The sequence below is a fragment of the Panthera onca genome, chromosome A2 (assembly GCF_046562875.1).
Source record: "Panthera onca isolate mPanOnc1 chromosome A2, mPanOnc1 haplotype 2, whole genome shotgun sequence".
Classification (NCBI taxonomy): domain Eukaryota; kingdom Metazoa; phylum Chordata; class Mammalia; order Carnivora; family Felidae; genus Panthera; species Panthera onca.
Window position 1 is genome coordinate 12,791,246 of NC_138340.1, and position 20,431 is coordinate 12,811,676.

The following is a 20,431-nucleotide window of genomic DNA, read 5'->3' on the forward strand; positions in this document are numbered from 1 at the left end:
CTGAGCTGAAATCAAGAGTCGGACACTTAGCCGACTGAGCCACCCAAGTGCCCCGGCACTCTCAATTCTGTCCCATTGGTCTCCAGGTACAAATTACCGTGTACGAATCACCACATGCTGGCCGCTGGCCACTGGCCTGGTGCCACGCTGGGGGAGGAACAGAACGGGTAATGCTATCAACAGTTCCGTGTGATGCTCAGACCTCATTCAGACGTAGAAGAGGCAGTCGGAACGAGGGGTTCAGAAGACAGGGATGGTGTGAAAGAAATATGGCCAGTGGGCCCTGAAGGACCCTAGAGTAGCCCCTCGACCGTGCAGGTATTTGGTGACAGAGTGATAGGGGCTTCGGCCGGCATGATTCCCATTTACAGCTCTGTTCTTTAATGCAGATGGTGAATAATTTCTCAGTGGTCCCTGAAATGCTCCCTTTCGTTGATCTGACAGCCCGAGCCTCTTCTTCAGGCACATTCTGACCCTGCACGTTGGGCTTTAGCTTCTCCTCAAGCTGGGACCCTCAAAGCCAGGGGCGCACAGGCCGTGCGTGTCTCTGTGATTGCGCATGAGGGGCTGGGATCCGGCACAGACAGAAGGGAGGTCTCGGAGCAGAGCAGGAGTAGCAGGCCACAGCATGAGGACACCAGGATCCTGTGAGTGACCCACAGAAGGTTAGAGGGGCCAGCGATGTGGGCGGTGGGCAGAGCTGTGGTCAGGGGTGCAGCCAGCTTCCTCTGGGGTGACACTGGGCTCCACTGGCCTTGGCCCCCTGGGACACAAATGCCCAGTTCAGCAATTAGGATAAGGATCTCGGGTTTCTGGTCACCTAAAACTTGACTGTGTATAAGAATGGCATGATGGGTGGGCAGGAGGTGGGGGCCTATTCAAATTGCCACATTTGGGGCACCTGGGTGGCTCAGTTGGTTATGCATCCGACTTCAGCTCAGGTCATGATCTTGCGGTTCATGAGCTCGAGCCCCACATCGGATTCTGTGCTGACAGCTCAGAGCCTGGAGCCCGCTTCGGATTCTGTGTCTCCCTCTCTCTCTGCCCCTCACCCCCCTTAAAAATAAGTAAACATTAAAGAAAACACACACATACACACAAAACGCCACTTTCCCCCAGGAGATCGAATCAGTCTGTCTCAGGGACAGGAGATCTGCCTTTTGGGGCATTCCCTTGGATATTAGTTCATCCAGAAATAAGTCGACCCAAATAGGAAAGGCATTGCCTGAGAGAAACCGAATGAATGGCTTTACAACGCCTTGGTTTAACGCTGTAGATACACGAATGTCTATCTACGTCAACTAAAGCAGACCATCCTTTTAGGTGGAGCAAAATGCCCAGTCCCCTCACCCTGGGCCCAGTACCAGCTCTTGCCACAGTCAGCAGAGGAGGCCCTGGTCCCCAGACAGCAAAGGTTATGCAACGTAATTAAAGGACACCGTCCTCCGCAGAGTCACCGTGATGGGACCCACTGCCGTGGATTCTCGGTGGTCCTCGGGGGGCGGGGGGGCTGGGGCGGGAGGTGGTGCGGAGCCTGCGCCCTCAGACGGCCCCTGCTGGGCCCTATCCCCAGCGCTTACCTTTCCCACGTAGGACAGGCCAGGCTTGAACTGCTTCCTGGTGTCCTTGGAGTAGCGGACATCCACCAGCTGCCTCTGGACAGGAGTGGAATCATCAAAGGCCACCTGCTGGCTCCCGTCCACACTGACCACTGTGGCCCAGATGCTGACGGTGCCCCGGAAGTGCTCGGGGACATCGGCTGGGATCATGTCCTTCACGCAGATGTCGAAGTCCTGGGAGCCGTGGATCTGGAGGCAGAAAACGCCCAGAACGTGCTCACTCGGGGTCAGAGTGGTTTCAGTGAACGACTCTCAAAAACACATGTGAAGTCCAGGACTCTCCAGCCGCTTGGAGGGCCAGGGGGTCACCGGATCCCTTGTTGTATATGCAATATGACCCAGGGAGGAGGGGCATCGGTCCCACCAGGCAGAAGAGGTGAAGGCTTCTGTAGTAAGTTGCTCACCCTCCCACAGACAGCAGGACAGGGATTTGAACCAAGTCACCCCCACTTTGGAGCACTCGCTCCCGCTCCCGGGGCACAGAACGCTCCCATTCACCCCCTACCCCAGGACCCAGCCAGGAGCCGGGCGAGTAAGTCCATCCAGGAACAGCTTTGGAGTACATTACTCAGCAAACCAGACAATTAAGGCTAGGGCACCACAGCCTGCAGGGAGGACAGGGTTCAGTGCCGGAGGCCCCTGCAGAGACAGAGGATCCCCAGGATGTGTGTGCACGTACGGGGCGGCACGCTCACAACTGAGCCAGGTTATAAAACTTTACACGCACGGGAGTGTGAAATCATGCAGCCGCCTTGGAAAACAGTCTGGGAGTTTCAAATGGCTAAACATAGCTACCACTGAATCTACAAATGGGTAACAGGTTGGCCAGACCACATAGAAAAATGGCCAACCCATTGCCTATACACCAGCCTTGTAGAAAGTCTGACCCCCAGGAAGAAGCCAAACCCCCATAACAACCAGCCCCACACGGCCAGGACTTGATTAATCACGGGCAGCTTCTCTGATTTTTTTTTTGCCCCTACTTCTTGTCTTTTTTTAATTTTTTAAAAAATGCTTATTTCTTTCTGAGAGACACAGAGCATGAGCAGGGGAGAGGCAGAGAGAGAGGGAGACACAGAATCGGAAGCAGGCTCCAGGCTCTGAGCTGTCAGCACAGAGCCCGACGCGGGGCTCGAACCCACGAACTGTGAGATCATGACCTGAGCTAAAGTGGGACGCTTAACCGGCTGAGCCACCCAGCCGGCTGCCCCTACTTCTTTGAACGAATTGAGAAAGCCACACATGCACCCCTAACCAATCTCACCGGATGCTCCCGTTCTAGTCAGGTGGTGACAGCTTCCCCCAAACACCCACAGCCTCCAACCGGGGCACACGTGAAACCCTCCTTGTTTCTCACGACCAAGCTTCAAGCCTGCCAAACGCAGGTGATGGCGGCTGACTCCCTTGCTACAGCAAGCTCCGAATCAATGGCCTCTGCACGTTCTTACTCAGGTGGCTTCTTTATTTAATTCCATACCACACGACCTAGGGACGCCACATCCAAGAGAAATGAACACGGGCCAGCCCCACAAAAACCTGGACGCGAGCGTTCAAAGCAGCAGCAGCGGTAATAGCCGAAAAGTGGAAAACAATTCAGATGGCCATCGCCGGGCAAACGGATAAACAAAATGTGGTCCCTCTGCATGATGGAATATTACTCGGCCACAGAAAGGAATGAAGCCCTGACACGCGCTACACTGTAGATGCACCTTGAGAACATCGTGCTGGGGGGTAAGAAGCCAGACGCCGAGACCATATAGTGTGTGATTCCATGTGTATGGAACGTCCAAAATGAACGCCCAAAATCCATAGAGACAGAAAGCAGATCTGTGGTTGCCCAGGGCTGGGGGTGGAAAGAGATTAATCACAAAAGGGCATGAGGGATTTGGGGAGGATGGTGGAGATTATCCTAAAACTGGGCTGTGGCAACTGTTGCACACTCTGAATATGCCCCCAACCCCCAAATCCTACATTCTACAAGAATATTTGAATCGTATGGTATGTGAATTGTATCTCAATGAAACTATTTTGGGGAGGGGCGCCTGGGTGGCTCAGTCAGTTAAACGTCTGACTCTTGGTTTCGGCTCAGGTCATGATCTCACGGTTTGTGGCTTTGAGCCCCACATCAGGCTCCGTGCTGACAGCACGGAGCCTGCTTGGGGTTCTCTCTCTCCCTCTCTCTCTCTGCCCTCCTCCCGCTCACTCTCTCTCTCTCTCTCTCTCAAAAATGAATAAGTAAACTTAAAAAAAAAAAATAAGGGACGCCTGGGTGGCTCAGTCGGTTAAGTGTCTGACTTCAGCTCAGGTCATGATCTCAGTTTGTGGGTTCGAGCCCCGCGTCGGGCTCTGTACTGGTGGTGCAGGACCTGCTTGGGACTCTCTAGCCCTCTCTCTCTCTCTGCCCCTTCCCCACTGGTGCCCTCTCTCTCTCAATAAATAAATAAACTTAAAAAAAAAAAAAGAAAGTAAAATAAAATGAACGATCACGGAGCTGAAGCCTTCCCTGCAGGAAGGGATCCATTGGCTAAGCGGCCCTGGGGCCCCTGCTCCTTACCTTGGTGGTTCTGAGGACGGGGCGCCCCACCTCCTGGCTGTAGTACCCCACGCCATTTACAGTCATATTGATCGTCAAGGTCCCCGAGACAGGTTTCCCAAAGGTATACCTGGAACAAAAGGATAAAGGGAGTTAATTTCACACAGAGCAGCAGGAGAGGGTCGGTCTCAGGAAGACCAAGCCCCCCGTGTCGTGGCCACTGGTATGGCAGCTGATACAGGGCTCCTTCGCCCTCCTACATTCTCTGCTTACAGCCCTTTCCACAACCCAGAGCCAGGAGAGATAATGTCAGGGGCCTACAGTCCTCTGCCCCAAGACTTATGTTTGAGAGAAAAAGAGACCAAGGGTCAGAGAGGAACTCTGAACCCAAGAGCAGGAGGGTATGTGAGACGACCACAGGGCCTGGCCAACTTGTTGGGGCAGGACAGTACAGGGGAGCAAACAGCCGTGGGCACCAGGGAAGCCCGGGTCTCAGAGCCCTGGTAAGTGCAGTTCTGAACCAAGGCTCTGACTTCTCTGAGTCTTGGTTTCCTCACCCAGAGAACGGGAATAAACCTATCCTCTCAGAGATGCTGGTAAAACTTACACATATCTTTGTCATGCCCTATGCAGAGGGGACACCTGCTTACAGGGGCACAGGAGCAAGAGGGACGATCACAGCGAATAACAAAAATAATGCAAGGCACTTTGATAGTATTTTCTAGACTATTAAAAAAATGTGTGTGTCTCCCACACATCCTTGGACTGTATTTTTTTTTTTTAATTGTATTTAAGGAGAGTTGACAACATCCTTGGGTTTTAAACACACCCAGCTGGGGAACCTGGCGGGCTCAGTCAGTAAAGCGTGTGACTCTTGATCTCAGGGTGGTGAGTTCGAGCCCCACGTTTGGGGTAGAGATTGCTTCACACACACACACACACACACACACACACACACACACACACACAGCTGGAGGAGAGGAGGGCAGGAGAACCGCCTCAGCCACAACCTCTGGCAGGTGGCAGAGCTCAGCGGGAACACAAGGCTGGGTGGGCTCTCCCTCAGAGCCCCCAAAAGGGACAGTGTCTCTGGACACCCTCTGGTCGACGCCCACTTTGGACCTGGTCACCAACCTGGTCATTAGACAGGCAACCCCTTCAAGAAATCCCTTGTGGGTTAGCCCACTCGCTGTGGGTGCTGTCTGCAAGGAAGAGGGAGTCCCCGGAAGGGGTCCCTGGGGGTCTCCCCCCAGGAGGAGGGGGAGGATACCTGAGGGAGGAGGGGCATGCCTGTAGGGGATGTCCCGGGGAGGGGCACGTCATGGGGGCGTGTCCCGGGGAGGGGCCTGCGGTGGGGGCGTGTCCTGGGCGTGTTTCCCCGCCCCCAGGGGGAGGGGCTTACCCATGCTGACCACCTCTTCCTCACCTGGCGCTCACGGTGCCCTTCTCGCATGTGTCCAGGTCCCGGATATACCGGGGCGGGTCAATAAGGAGCTCAAATTTTGGCAACACTGGAAGGAGAGAGCAGAGAAGAGGGAAGGGCAGGTTCCACCGCTGGGGTGGCCTCAGAAAGTACTGGAGGTGTTGGAGGCGTTAACAGCAAAGCCGCAGCCCCCGCCACGGAGCAGCCAACCCCACAGAAATCCACACCACCCTTCGCTGAATAAGGGCAGCATTCTGGGGATTTTGCTGACCCACCTCTATTTCCTATTTTCGGAGAGACCCACACCCCTTTTCTCTCAGGAGGTCCACATCTCATCACTTTTAGGCCACATGCTCTGAATGCAGCCCAGCCCAGAAGCGCCCAAGTGGCCAGGTCCTAGACCAACTAGGGGTGGCTGGAGAGTGCTTGCAGCTGGAGGGGTTCTCTGCTTCACGACTCAGCCTTGGGAGCATCCAGCCATCTGGTCACCCTGTGCAGCTTGGGGAGCAAGGGAGCAGCACAGAGGAAACGTAAAGACCCTGGTCCTTCGAGCTTGTTACGCAAGGCGAGAAATGCCTTTCCTTGGGAAAACAATGAAAGAACCAAAAGAAGTGGACTTGGAAGGAAATTTGGGGCGCCTGGGTGGTTCAGTTGGTTGAGCATCCCTCCGACTCTTGATTTCGGCTCAGGTCATGATCCCAGGGTTGTGAGATCGAGTCTCGCGTCAGGGGCTGCACCGAGGTGGAGCCTGCGTAACATTCTCTCTCTGCCTCTGCCCTTCTCCCCCACTTGCATACATGTTCTCTCTCTCTCTCTCTCTCAAAATGAAAATTTTAAATTTAAATTTAAAAAAAGGAAGGGAGGGGCGCCTGGGTGGCTCAGTCGGTTGAGCGTCCGACTTCGGCTCAGGTCACGATCTCGCGGTCCGCGAGTTCGAGCCCCGCGTCGGGCTCTGGGCTGATGGCTCAGAGCCTGGAGCCTGCTTCCGATTCTGTGTCTCCCTCTCTCTCTGCCCCTCCCCCGTTCATGCTCTGTCTCTCTCTGTCTCAAAAATAAAAATAAAAAACATTAAAAAAAAAATTAAAAAAAAAAAAAAAAAAAGGAAGGGAATTCTGCTACAGTATGGATGAATCTGGAGGCCATTATGCTGAGTGAAATAAGCCAGACACAAAAGGATAATACCGTATGATCCCGCTCACATGAAGCACCTAGACGAGTCAGACCCAGAGGAACAACGAGTAGGATGGAGGGTGCCAGGGGCTGGGGGAGGGGACAAGGGGTCAGCGTTTAATGGGGACCAAGTTTCAGACTGAAGGATGAGAAAGATCTGGAAATGGATGCTGGTGATGGCTGTCCAACAACATAAATATCCTTAACACAACAGAAGTATACACTTACGAGTAGTTAAGACGGCCAATTTTGTCACGTATGGTTCATGACAATCCTTTAAAGAAGGAAATGACAAAGCGCCCAGCTCTCTGCACTGATCCCCCAGTGAACGGGGCTCCTGCCACTCACCCCCATCACCGACGTCACCACTCAGTCTGTGGTTTCTCCCAGATGTGAAATCCCAAGATCCCAACATTCTCTGGCTTACCATACTTCTGAACTTCGAAGGACTTGTTGTACACGTGGCCTTGCATTTCGACAAAAATGAACCATTCTCCCAGCACCGGCTGGTCGGACAGGGGGAAGGTCATGTTGGCGACGCCTGTGTGAAGAGAGACCACCCGTCATCCTGGGGCGAGTGCACGTGCAGGGTGCCAGCTGGGTGCAGCAAGGACGGAACAGAGGCACCCCGGGGACCTGCACCCCCCACCCTGCCCAGAGCCAAACCTCGGGGGAACCGAGGCCAAGGCCCGGGCTGGCGGGGGTCTGTGCCCAACAAGCTCCCCCGCAGGTTAAAGGTGAGAGATGCAGAGAGAGGCCACCCTTCAGCTTCCTGGGGGAGCCCTGTGGCCAAGACGCCACGCGGACAGGGAGGTGACAGGCCACCACGCTCAGCCACTCTGCTTCCCGCCTGAGCCAATTCCCAGCCTCAGCACTGCTGACATTTGGGGCTGGGTTGCAGTCCACGGTTGGGGACATCGTAGGACACTGAGTGGCATCTCTGGCCTCCACCCACGCGATGCCAGTAGCTCCTCCCCCCACGTCACGGCGACCCCCAAGTATCCCCCACGGAATGCTACGTCCCCTGGGGGGCAGAACCCACCCCCTGCCCACCAGTTTGCTACCCAAACTGAACACGGATTCTCAACAGGCTTCAAGACCGGGCACCGCTCTCCCTGCAAATGGGCAGCCGGAAATGCCAGCGGCCTCCGGGACAGGGGGCAGCCTTTGCCCTGGGTCTGCTCCTTGGAACCCCGGCTGGAGCGGATACTGGGAGGAGAGTCAGGGCGGCATTTTGCACGCGCCCCGCCGCGGGGGAGTCTGAAGGGGTGCGTAGACTCCAAACTGCTGAGTGTGACGCCCTCTGCCTGTCCCCAACAGGGACACCGTGCCGGCAGTTCTCACTGGGACTCCCGCGAAAACCCAGACTCCAACAGCACCCTCTGCTTCTCTCCGCCACTCTGGAATTGGAAAACGTGACGGCCAAAGGTCCCTTTCCTCACGTATTCTGAGCCTTTGATGGTCAGAGGACACTTAGGGTACGTGTCACCAGCGTGCATTTTTTCTATGGGGCCTCAGCCAGGAGCAAAATCACACCAGTTGAGCACCTCTGGTCTACATATATCACAAGGGGGTTAAAAAATTCTTTTTAATGTTTATTTATTCTTGAGAGAGAGAGAGAGATAGGGAGCCTAGGTGGGGGAGGGACACAGAGAGAGAGAGAGGGAGACACAGAATCCGAAGCAGGCTCCAGGCTCCGAGCTGTCAGCACAGAGCCCGACACAGGGCTTGAACTCACAAGCCGTGAGATCACGACCTGAGCCGACATCTGATGCTTATCCGACTGAGCCACCCAGGCGCCCTGCAAGGGGTGTTTTAAACGGGAGGCTAGCCGTTCCCTTCCTCTGTGTTCTTCAGATCAAGTCCACACACCTCCCCGCAATCCAAGACGCCCCGATCTCACTGCTGCTTCTGCTGTCAGCACTCCTGACTCCCGGGGCCTCCCTCCTGTTCCCAGCCTCACTCTCCCTGACATCCACTGGCCTCTGTCTGGAACGCGTTCCCTGTCCCCCCACTTTTCCTGGCTAACTTCTGCTCCTTCTTCACTTCGTTGCTTGAAAGGCTCTTCCTCCCGGCAGCCTTCCAGGATTGTCTCTGCTGCCCCAGGCTGGGCGACAACTCCATTCTGCTCTCTCTCGGTTTGTATTTCTCCTTCCTAGCACTCATTATGGCGGATGTCATCGCCTGTTATCGCTTAGTCGATGTCTGCCTCCCCCGCTGGCCTGGAAGTTCACACTTTGTCAGCGGCAATGTCAGTGCCCCACTGACAGGAAAAGAGAGAGAGTTGTCCTGCCCTTGGCTCCGCCGCAGCCCGTGCAGCCCCAGGCTCCGAACTCAAGGAAGCCCTGTCCCTGCTCGTCAGCCCTCCCCAAGCCTTCTAGAGACGCTGCACTCTTACATCCAGCTCGCAGAGGCAGTCGGGGGTCCAGGAGCCCCCGAGGGGATGATGACACGAAACACCTGCGCTGGGAGGAAGATGTGGAGGGGGGGTTGGCGCCCACAAACAAGACCGTGATAGTCCCGAAAGGCCTCAAGTTATGTGCAGGAGCCCCAGCCGGATGCCGGGACCAGAGAAGCATGGGTGGGGGTGCCACGCTGCAGGGAAGGGCTGGTGGGGTCCCAGGCAGAGCACATTCTATCTTCCTGGAAGATCTGTTGCACCTGCCACCCAAAGGTGCAGCCCCCAAGCCACAGAAGGAAGAAGGGGAGGGGACGGGAAGAGGTTTACCGCAGCAGAGTGGCTCCAAGTGTCTCCACTCCATCATCCTCGAGCCCCTGGGGTCCTGCGGGGGACAAGCGCGCATAGTGAACTCAGGGCGCCCGGCTTGTGTCCGACGCACGCGAGCACCCCCGAGCCCTCTCTCTCTCTCGGGTGGGACAAGCACGGAGGACAGGCCCCCAGATTAGCCATTTACACGGGAGCAAATGAACCCTCAAGGCGCTGAAGAGACTTGTGTGCGAACACGGGGACAAAGGGGCCAGATCTGCTCCTCGTTTAGGGAGCTGTGTGCAAATCTACAGACAGACACACACTTGGCTTGTCCCAGGGCAGATCCGGGGCCCGGGATGGACCCGGCCCCCGGCTTGGGAGGTGCTGGGACAGGCAGGATCTACCACGACAGCAGACAGTCGGGGAAGACAGACCAGGTCTGCAGAGAGCAGGTTAATCGGCCCCAAGTCAGAGCTGCACTCACCAGAATGTAGGCTTCCAGCTGCAACACAGACAGGCAGGCAGTGAGCAAACCCCCCTATAAAGCCCCCACCCTCTGAGCACGCTGCCACATGCCCACCAGTGCTCTGGCCTCCCCGTGTCCCACGGACCTCCCCCTGGCTCCCCAGGGGACTCGGAGCCACAGGGAAAAGCGAGAACGGAGGTCGAAACCGGAAGGAATTGGGAAGAAAGACCCGTTGCTGGTGGTGCCCCTGGCCAGGTGGTCCCGGTTGGGGGGGGGGGGGTGTTCCAGGCACATGGTTTTATTGGTGTTTTTTGGTTTTGGGGGGTTTTTTGTTAAGTTTATCCAGGCACACGGTTTTAGATGCTGCTCTCACCTTCCTGCTGACAGGCCTCAGGTTTGGGGTGACAGTGAAGATGCTTATAAGCACTGGAAGGAAAGGAGACAGTCATGCGGCAGCTCAGGCCATGGCCGGCCCTCCCCGCAAGCCTGCACGAGCCGCCCACCTCGGTGCTGGGGCTTGTACACTGGCTTGTCCGTCTGGATGAACACAGAGACGCCCCGGCCGTCCACAGTCACGGAGGTCTGGTTGTGGAAGAGGGGGCCCTCCTCTGCCCGCCGGCCGCGGCCCCACACCTGCAGGAGGGCCTGGCCCTGGAGGCCCGTGGGCACCTGCAGGCAGAGCACAGAACTTGGCGAACGACACGGCATTTCTCAACCTCGGCGCTGCTGACCCTGAAGGGCTGGATCATTCGTTGCAGCGGGGGCCATCCTGTCACTGCAGGCTGTTGAGGAGCATCCCTGGCCTCGCCCACTGCATGCCGGCAGGACCCTCACCCCCCGAGTCATGACAGCCAGAAATGTCTCCGGCCACTGCCAGTGGAGCCAGAATCTCCCCCCACACAAGCTGAGAATCACTCAGCAGGAGCCAGTCTAAGAGTTGAGGAGCCCAGGACCTTTTTTGGGCGTCTCTAGTCTGCAGATCCCCTGGTCCCCTGTCCTACCCCTTCGTGGTCTCTTCTACAAATCCACAGCACCAATCCTGTGAAGAGTGCCTTCTGATGTGCAGTGGCCAGGGACAGTGTGTAATCTTAACCCCTGTCCAGGGCAGCCCTGCTTTCTGATTCACAAGAAAGCCGACCTGTAGTTCAAGAGGACTTATCAAAGGTTTCCCAACTATCCACATCTGGGGCTGACTCTTTCTTGGTCGTGAAGGCGGTCCTGGGCACTTGGGGGGTTCGGAGCTCCCACTAGGTGCCCTCCCCAATTGTGACAAGCAAAAAGGTCTCCATTCTCTGTCTCAAATATAAATAAACATTAAAAACAAAATTTAAAAAAAAGGGGGGGGGGCGCCTGGGTGGCTCAGTCGGTTAAGCATCCGACTTCGGCTCAGGTCATGATCTCATGGTTCGTGGGTTCGAGCCCCGCGTCGGGCTCTGTGCTGGCAGCTCGGAGCCTGAAGCCTGCTTCGGATTCTGTGTCTCCCTCTCTCTCTGCCTCTACCCACTTGCGCTCTGTCCCTCTCTCTCTGTCTCTCAAAAATAAACAAACATTAAAAATAATTTAGAATGCTAATAGATCTTTGTGCACAAAGACGCTTGCAACTTTCAGATTACATTACCAAAACCCTGAAAACAACCTTTTAAAAAAAATCTAACCATGTACAAGGTGGAGAGGGTTAGTAAATTAGTACATAAAAAAAGATCCAGTAGGATGCTGTTTACAATAAAGGGCAAATTACAATTACAGAGGCTTGAACACACGGACGTAAGTTTATGCAGTGTGTTAAGAGAAAAGAGCAGGAAACGCCAGGGTGTCTACCCTTTAATTGCAACGATGAAAGAAATACCTTTTTGTTTTAAGTTTATTTATTTGCTTTGAGAAAGAGAGCGAGCGTGAGCAGGGGAGGGGCAGAGAGAGAGGGAGACAGAAAATGAAGAGTCCGACGCTTGGCGCGCCTGGTGGCTCAGTTGGTTGAGCATCCGACTTCAGCTCAGGTCATGATCTCTCTGTTCATGAGTTTGAGCCCCACATCGAGCTGGCTGCTGTCAGTGCAGAGCCCGCTTCAGATCCTCTGTCCCCCTCTCTCTGCCCCTCCCCACCTAGCATGCACACATTCACGTGTACTCTCTCTCTCAAGAATAAACATTAAAAAAAAAAAAAAAAAGTCAGACTCAACCAACTGAGCCACCCAGGCATCCCTAGAAATGTCTTTATGTGGATGAAGATTTATGGGAAACACAAAAGGGAAAAGTATAGGGGATGGGATTACAGGTGAGCTTTCTCCTTTTCTCAATTTTTTCTTCATTTTTCTCACCACACATGCAACTTCTCTCGCTCCATTTCAAATCAATTATTTCCAAGGTAGGATTTATGATTTTAAAAATTCAGAGCTTACCTTGAGTTTGATTGTTCCTTTATCTACAAAAATAAAAATTAAATGACAACAGTTAAATTGGGAGCTGTGTTTTTCTGCCTCCCTGAGCTGCAGTCTTACAACTAGGAGCCTTTTCTACCCAGAGGGATTTTCTGTAGACAAACACACACACTGGGTCATGCTGGTCTGGCCTGGGCTGGGATTGGGAAAAATGAGATGTTTCCTCCTAGGTGGTGAAAGCTGAAGGCCAGAGGGGATGGACAAGGCTGAGTTATTCAGGGGAAAGTTGGCCAGCCTGTATTCAATTCACTTCACCCTTGGCCCCTACCCAAGGTAAGCTTGAAGAGAGCAAAGGGAAAACTCCAGGGGAGTGGAACAAGGAGAAGGGTGGAGAGAAAGAAGAGGAGACTGAGGTCCCCAGTGGACCTCACTCCAGTAGATCTATTTTCCCATCACCTCTCTCTTTACCCAAACAGAATCATTTACCATTCTGACACTCTCTGGGCTTTCTAGCCTCTAAGACTTGATTTAGCATCTACTGCTTTTGCCTCCCAAAACTCATTCCCCATTTTCCACTAGCAGAACCCTGATTTCCTTGGGGGCGCCACCTCCCCAGCTCCCAATTCATGAGGCTTGGTGGGGGTCTGCCCATCTCTCTTGGGGCTCTGTGCAAATCTACATAGGTCTTCCCTCAGCCACAGTGATCGGTTCAGAGTTGAACACATGACCCAAAATGGGCCAATCAGCATTGGCTTCCCCAGTCCCGGAGGTTGGGTCAGGATTGAGCACATGACTCAAGATAGAACAATCAGAGGGAATGATGGGACATTTCTCAGAGGTCTTGAGAACCGCTTACTCTCTCAACTTTGGGGAGACACAGGCCCATCCAGAAGTGGGCCTGGGAGACAGCCAGTGACGTCAGTGGCCTTTTCTAGTTGTGACAGCCCATAAACACTGTTGTTGAAGCCAACCTGATCTGGGTTTGGGGACTGGCCAACAGGACTGCTGTGCTCCCACCTGCCCAAGCCCTCTCCCGGTTTCCACTCCAGGTCAGCCTCTCCCTCGTCTCCCTGGGGGACAGGTACTGCCTTGCGGGCCTGAGAGCCCGGACATCGTCTCTGTGTCTCCTGTGGCCAAATCACACTCTGCGTGAAGAACGAGTTGTCTGTCCTGCTGGACAGGTCCCTGCTCTCACCAGCTCTGTCCAGGAGGCCAGCATTGTTGTTATCTGAGGTTCACCAAGGGCGGCAGGGGAGAGGCTGGCTGGGGGCCTGAGCTCAACTCAGTGATAGTCTGGCTGTAAGCCCAGGTCTGGGCCTAACACCACAGGGGTGCTAGAAGCTCAACAAAAGGTCTGAAATGGTCCTGCGATTCCCTCTGGGTCCAGGCCCCACCTCTAGCCAAAGCTGACACAGAAGGGTTCCCGACTCCATCCGGATCGGCACCCACAGAACCTGGGCTGCCGAGGAACAACGGACTCTGATTTCCCAGACAGGGCAGGTGGCTGCCCCTCCCGGGTCTTACTCTTCCCATCTGGAAAAGGGGGAAAAGGCAACCCGCTCTCCCTCTCCTGCTGGGAGGTGGGGTGGGAGAGAAGCAAAGCAGTGCCTGCACGGCCTGAGCCCTGGCCAGGCAGTAAAGGCCACTTTACAAAGAGAGACGAAGGAAGCACCCCAGGGACCTACCCAGGATGGCTCCCTGGCTCCGTGCCACCGCCTCGCCCTGGGCCACCAGCTGAGCCTGGACCATGACATCCCTTGGGGAGTTAAAGATGGTCACACTGATGACTTCCTCCACTCCCGAGCGGAAGACAGAGGGTGCAGCAATCAAATAGCCCCTGTAGGAGAGGAGAACCTGAGTGAAACTGACCCACTTCCGGCCTCCTTACCACTCTGGCTGCGTCAGGGTGCTCCCTGGGTGGTCTTCTACCTATGCCTGCCCACACCACGATGACACTGTCATTTTATGTTATCTGTGTCCCCCACCAACCTGTGAGCTCCTGGAGACCAGGGGCTGGCTTATTCATCTCTGAAGCCCCCGGATTAGGTAAGAATCTGGCCTCTCTGTATCTACCCAGCGCCGCGCCCCTCCTTCAGTGTCGGCATTCTGGCCTCGGGCCTTTTTAGTCAGCTCATTCTGCCCCAGGACCTTTGCTCCTGCCGCACCAACACGGCGAAATACTCCCCTGAGGAATTGACAGGATCCCACTTCATCCTCACAGCCGCCCTGGGAGATGTGCTCAAACCACCCATTTACAGAGTCAGAAATTAAGCCCTGGACAAAGCCAAGTCATGTGCCCAACCCAGGTTTCGAACCGAGGCAGCCAGACTCCAGAGCCCAGTGGCAAGAAGCAAGCAGCTTCCTGCAGCATTTAAAGAACAAAACCCTGAAAATCAACGAAATGGCCTGAAACAGGAAATGCTCTGTGAACAGTGGAACCAAAACGGCCCTCTCTTTCTGAAAATCCTCAGCTCAACTAACCGTGAAGATACTCCTGGAGAATAAGTAGCATCATCTCACTTTCCAGATGGGAAAGCAGTCGCTCCGGAAGGAGAAGGAACAGGCAGCAGATCGCATTCGGACAGGGGAGAGCCTTGGGACACCCTTAGGGCACCCGACCTGAGGTACAGGTCCTCCTCACCTGAGTTCCTGCCTCTGTTATTCTAGAACCTTCCATGGATAATCAAGAGGTCTTATTCACCTGTAACCACGAAAACTGCTCACGATGCAACAGTAAACACCAAGAGCCTAGACAGCAAAGGCAGAAACCCAACGGTGCAGAACTACAGGCACCAGAAGGAAACAGGCAAAAGGCAAAACACGAGGCCAGGCAATGAGATTAGGAGAGATTTTCGTTTCTCAAGATCCTCTCTGGGACAACCCCACGTTCACACGACAAAGACACGAATTTAGACCCTTACCGAACATCATACACTCAGGTGAACTCAAACCGGGTCAGAGATCTAAAGGTAAAACTCTAAAAGCACCAGAAGGAAACATAGGAGAAAGGCTTTGGTGCCCTCGGGTTAGGCAGACGTTTTCTGAATACGACACTAAAAGCTCAGTCCGTAGAAAAAATTGTGGACGAAGCGGACTTCGTTAAAACTTCGTGACAAATCGAGCATTTCAAAAGGCGCGGTGGGTTCCTGTTGAGTACCGTCTGGCCACAGCACCGATCCTGGGAGCCCACCGCGCTCCGTCCAGCTTGAACAGTGGCCAGAGTTCACGAATCCTGGGTTCCTACATGCACGGTCCTACTTCAGGACTGTTCGGGGCCCACAAGGACCTCGGGACATACCATGTACAAACCACGTACCATGTAACTCCAGCACTGATGGGAATCTGCAAAGACCCCAGTTTGGTAGGTACACAGCCCAGATCCAGCGATGACTGGAACCGGTAAAGACCCCGAGCTCCCCTGTGCAGTGTCTCCTCTCAGCAGTTCACATAGCGGGCGGTGACCCTGGGTACATAACTATGCTTCCTGGAGCGCATCGTCACACTAGGTACGTGCTGTGTATTATCTAATTCCACCACGGACCCAGGCATGCAATGACTCTGGCTTCCCGTGTGTCCTGTGGTGCGGCAGCATGGGAACCCCGTCTCCTTTAGGAATACTCTTGCGGCGCCTGGGGTGGCTCAGCCGGTCAAGCATCCGACTTCGGCTCAGATCATGATATGGCAGTTCATGAGTTCAAGCCCCCTGCGTCGGGTTCCTGGCTGATAGTGCGGAGCCTGCTTGGGATTCTCTCTCTCTCCTTCTCTCTCTGTCCTCCCCCCACTTCCTCTCTCTCTCTCTCTCTCTCTCAAAATAAATAAATAAACTTAAAAAAAATAAAATAAAAGGAATACTCTTTCCATCTCCCAGCTCCCAGCTGACCTCTAGGGCCTCCCGCATAGCCCATGCAGAGTATGGACGAGCATCTGGGGAATATACAACCCCCGTGTTCATTTTCCTTGGTCACCTCGTAAAGCCTTTGTCCAGAGCTGAGGTAGATTTTTCACCCGGAGACCCCAGAGAGCCCGAAGAAACCACATGAACTCTCCCTGAGGTTCAGGAGTTGCAGCTGTTGGGATGCTTGCTACCCAAGCACTGCTGACCTGATGCATGCCCTGGGCATGTGGACCAACAACTGGCTTCTCATCCTTTGGTCTCAGAAGGTCCCAGCCTGGGAAAGGCAGTGTATGGTAAACAGCACACAGCACTGGTCTTACTACAGGGTGCAAACCCACGCTGCTCTCTGGGGTCAGGGATCCCTCATGCAAAAATCACATGGATCTCAGAAGTATCCAGGGCTGTTCCCAAAACAGGATCCCACAGCTCTGGCCTAGAGGCCGACGAATCTAGAACCCCGGGTCAGTAATTCTGCAAGTTCATTTCCTAGCCCGTGTCTCCAGCACAGGGACTACATTTCCCTCGACAGAAGGTAATATCCCAGGATGACTTTAGTCAGAGGCCCACACTCCCGAGAACTGCTTGAAACTCTGCAACTCGGAGACTCTGAACTTGCCCTTAGAAGGCAGGGTCTCTAATTTCGGGCCAGGTCAAGCTTTGTGGTGGCGGAGGACCTGGGTGTGGCAAAATGTTGAGCAGCATCCCTGGCCTCCACTCAGTAGATTCCAGAAGCATTGCCTCCCCTAGACGCCAAGCAAAAATGCCCCTGGGATTGCCAAACGACCACCAGGGAAACAACCCCCTCCCCACTCCCCCACCCCCGCCCCACCCAACCCGGCTGAAAACCTCTGTGTTTAAGGGACGCCCGCTTTGAAAGATCAGGACAAAAATTTGCTGGATTCCAATTTCACAGGGTCCAGGGGCACCGGCACAGTACGGTGTCTTACTTCTCAAACTGTGGTCCCAAAGGAGCTGTGGCTGGAAGTGACACCACCACCCCCCCCAGCCCCACTATTGGCCTATTTTCTGGACTAAACAAGCACTGCTTGAACAAGCCACCTCATGAAGACCGAGGCCCGCCTCAACGGCTGAACTTGAGCAGCTCCAGGCAACCCCCCTGAACCCACCGCCTTGCAGGTCTGGAAATACTCCCGAGGACGCCAGCTCACGGGGGATTCTCCTTAGCAGCTAGTTAATTCACCTCCTCACTGTGTCAACTCACCAGAAGCTCTGTAGGCAAACTTCAAGAAAAATGTGGAAGCAAAACAAACACTTCCTCCCCACCACCACGCCCTCCCAAGGAAAACGGAACGGTAGGTCTCTCCTATTTCCCAGCCAAGACACGCACCTCTTACCTTCATGCCACGGGCAACTTGAAATCGCCACCCAAGACGACAGCCCCCGTCACGCCAAGGGGGCGAGCTGGGGAGGAGGCGCTGGCCTCGCAGCCCTAGCTCTGGGGACTCCCTGTACTTGGATGTGGCCCCCTCAAGAAGGCTCAGGGGGACCCCTTCCCAGCCCGGCCCCTGGAAGTCAAGGGACAAGGTCCCGCCCAGTGCGGAGGCTGTGTAGCCTTGGACAGGTCGCTGCACCTCTCTGAGCCAGTCCCCGGGACCCCCTCCCCGAGAAGACAGCCAGCCTCCTCAGCCGCGCGGGGCAACTCACGGGGCCTGGGGCGCGGCGCACACTCCGTCCCGCGGCGACAGCAGCAGAAGCCGGAGCCACAGCAGCGGGCCGAGCAGGGCGCCCCACATTTTTCGGCTCCGCGGGGGCGCCGCGCCCGGGGAGGGGGCCGGGCCGGGGCTGGGCCAGGGCCGGGGTCCGAGCGCCGCGGTGCCCCCTGCGCCGCCGGGGGCCCTTTGTTCGCAGCCCCCGCGCCGTGCGCACGGCGCCATGCGCCCCGCTCCGCGCCGGGCCAAGCTGGGGCAGCCCGGGACCAGCCCCCTCCCGGGACCCGCCTCGTCCACGGGCCCGCCCCGCCCCCGCCAGGGTCCGCCCCGCCCCTCGCGCCCCCTCCCGGCCCCGCCCCGCGCCTTTCCCCGGACTCGGCCCCTCCACCCACTCGCCCCCACCCACTCCTGGACCAGCCCCGCCCCCTGCCCGGACCCCTGCGCGGATCCCCCCCATACCCTGCCCACGCCCTCCCCGCTCCTCGGACCCGACTGACCCTCTATTCCCCCTACACCCCGCCCCCTCCCTGCCCGGCCTCCCGACCCGCCCCCTTTCCGGACCCTGACCCGCCCCCGCTCCCTTCCGGGGACTCACCCTCTCCAAGGACTCTCTCCGGTCTCGCCCCGCCCCTTGCCCAGGCTTGACCCCACCCTGGACTCACCCCCGGCCAGGCCCAACCCAAGCCCACCCCCTTCCTCGGACCCGAGCTGTCCTTCGCCCCCAACTTCCCTTTGCGCGGGTCGTTATCCTCCTGGAACCCGCCTCCTCCCGGGACTGCCCCCCACCCGGCCTCCTCCGCCTCCTCGGCCTCATCCCCAGCCGCCCCCGCACGGCCCCCACCGCGGACTCGCCCCGCCCCGGCCACCCCCGGGGCGGCTGCTTCTCCCAGGCGTCTTCACTCCCCCGCCCCGCAGGGCGCCCACCGGAGCCTGGGCCGGCGACCTTGTGCAGTGCACCCGGCCTCAGGAGTGGAGCTCTTTGGGGAAACAGGCTGGCAAAGGACGAACTTACCAGATGTGCAGCTGGCCCCCCCAACCCCCCCCCCTCCCCCCGGGCCTCCGGCTGCCGGTCCTCATTTTTACCCTCTCCCCACCCCTGCCGCTCTCCACAAATCCCCACGGCCAAGGCCCTCCCTCTCTGGGCCTGCCTTTCCCCTCTGGCCTACAGCGAAGTTGGGCCGGCACCCCTTACTGTCTGGGGGCAAGGTGCCCGTCCTGCCCCCCAGAGTGTCCCCACCTGAGCAATGGCCTCATTGTCATAGGTTGGGGGGGACACCTCCTCTCTGTGTCATGTCCAAGTCCTGCTCCCTCCTTCCAGCACCTTCAGCCAGCACCACTGACCCCTCTAGGAGGATTACTCCAGCTCCCAGGGCCCTCTAAAAGTCTAATGCTGACCCCACTTCCCTCCTGCCCCAACTCTTCGAGGCTCCCTGTTCATTGAGACCAAGTCCAAACTCCAGGCTGCCCTGATGGCTCAGCCTCACCCTGGTTCCTCAGATGCCTTGTGCCACGTGCTCAAACTCTGTTCTTCTGCCCTTTTCCTTTGGCTGCCCAGCTCCTGCTCCTTCTGGAAACTTCCTTTGAACCCCTCCTGCTCCCAGGCACAGTGGGCCCTCTAGGGTGGCCTCCCCATCAGTCCTCTCTTGGCTTTAGGCCAAGCCCTGGGCCGACAGTGGGGACACGAGGGCAGACAGGGCTTGCATTAGCAGACGTTGGAGGGGGTTCGTGCAGGAGCCTGGCTGGAAGGGGGCATCAGCAGGCGCAGAGGGGGCCAAGACCAGGAAGAAGAGGTGCAGGCCTCTGATCTCAGTCCACCCCGGGAACCAGGCAGGGCCTTCTAGTATAACCCTCCTAATGTACCGTCTGTCCTGCCCAGCTTGCCCAGCCTGCCACACCTCCTCTTGCTGGGCCATAAACCAGGCCCCCCTCTACAGTCAGGAAGCCAGCCTCCTGCCCAGCCCTTTGCTCCCTCCTCCACTGGACTCTGGCCACCCACCACCCACCACCACAACCTGCGACTGAGAAACCTGCTGTCCCCTCTGCCTGGGATGGTCTTCTGGAGTCACAGGCTGGCCCCCCTCCACCTTCGGGGTCTACTGTCCACCCCCTTCTCTGTGTTGTAAGGACTCAGATTGGACGTGCTGCCCTTACAGGTCCCCAAGGGCCTAACTGTGAGTTCCCTGCTCTCACCAGATATGCCCCCCGCCCAACAAAAGAGGCTGCTCCCCACCTATTCCCCTGTCAGCCAGACCGGTTACACCCCACCAGTCCCCAACCTAAGGGATCTCATCTCCTTGTCTTTCTGACAAGCCAGGCACATCCTCCCGTGGGAACCGGGGGCACCCCACCCTCCTGTTACTACGAAGTCTGCCTCTAACATCTTCTGGCGGTTCACTCCCCTCCCAAGGGCACCCTCCCACGTGGTCTCTTGTGAGCTGGGTCCTCCCGCAACCCGGGGCTGTGAGTAGATGTGACTAAGAAACTACAGTCTGTCTCACCTGATCGGCATTGGGTGTTAGGCGTTCAGTGCAGGGGATCCCTCTTTCACTAATGGGGTGAATAGGGGGTGAA

General features: G+C 56.4%; 1 protein-coding gene across 6 annotated transcripts in view; it reads right to left on the minus strand.

Moving 5' to 3' along the window:
- Window positions 1-18,136, minus strand: part of CPAMD8 (C3 and PZP like alpha-2-macroglobulin domain containing 8) — an 82,343-nt gene extending 64,207 nt beyond the window's left edge. For 4 of the 6 annotated variants that reach the window (XR_009609565.3, XR_014136467.1, XR_014136465.1 and 1 more), the window contains exons 1-11: window positions 17,856-18,135; window positions 13,981-14,132; window positions 12,317-12,339; window positions 10,425-10,590; window positions 10,295-10,347; window positions 9,940-9,957; window positions 9,474-9,528; window positions 7,173-7,286; window positions 5,579-5,663; window positions 4,174-4,282; window positions 1,581-1,808 (exon numbers count right to left, since the gene is read on the minus strand). Coding sequence is in view for 1 of the 6 variants with exons in the window: in XM_060630562.3 (XP_060486545.3) it covers window positions 1,581-1,808; window positions 4,174-4,282; window positions 5,579-5,663; window positions 7,173-7,286; window positions 9,474-9,528; window positions 9,940-9,957; window positions 10,295-10,347; window positions 10,425-10,590; window positions 12,317-12,339; window positions 13,981-14,132; window positions 17,856-18,085 (1,233 nt within the window). In the remaining 5 variants the exon portion in view is untranslated. Of the gene's footprint in view, window positions 1-1,580; window positions 1,809-4,173; window positions 4,283-5,578; window positions 5,664-7,172; window positions 7,287-9,473; window positions 9,529-9,939; window positions 9,958-10,294; window positions 10,348-10,424; window positions 10,591-12,316; window positions 12,340-13,980; window positions 14,133-17,855 lie in introns of all 6 variants that reach the window. The other 2 variants (XR_014136468.1, XR_014136466.1) reach the window with 1 other exon arrangement.
- Between the last annotated feature and the right edge of the window lie 2,295 nt (window positions 18,137-20,431).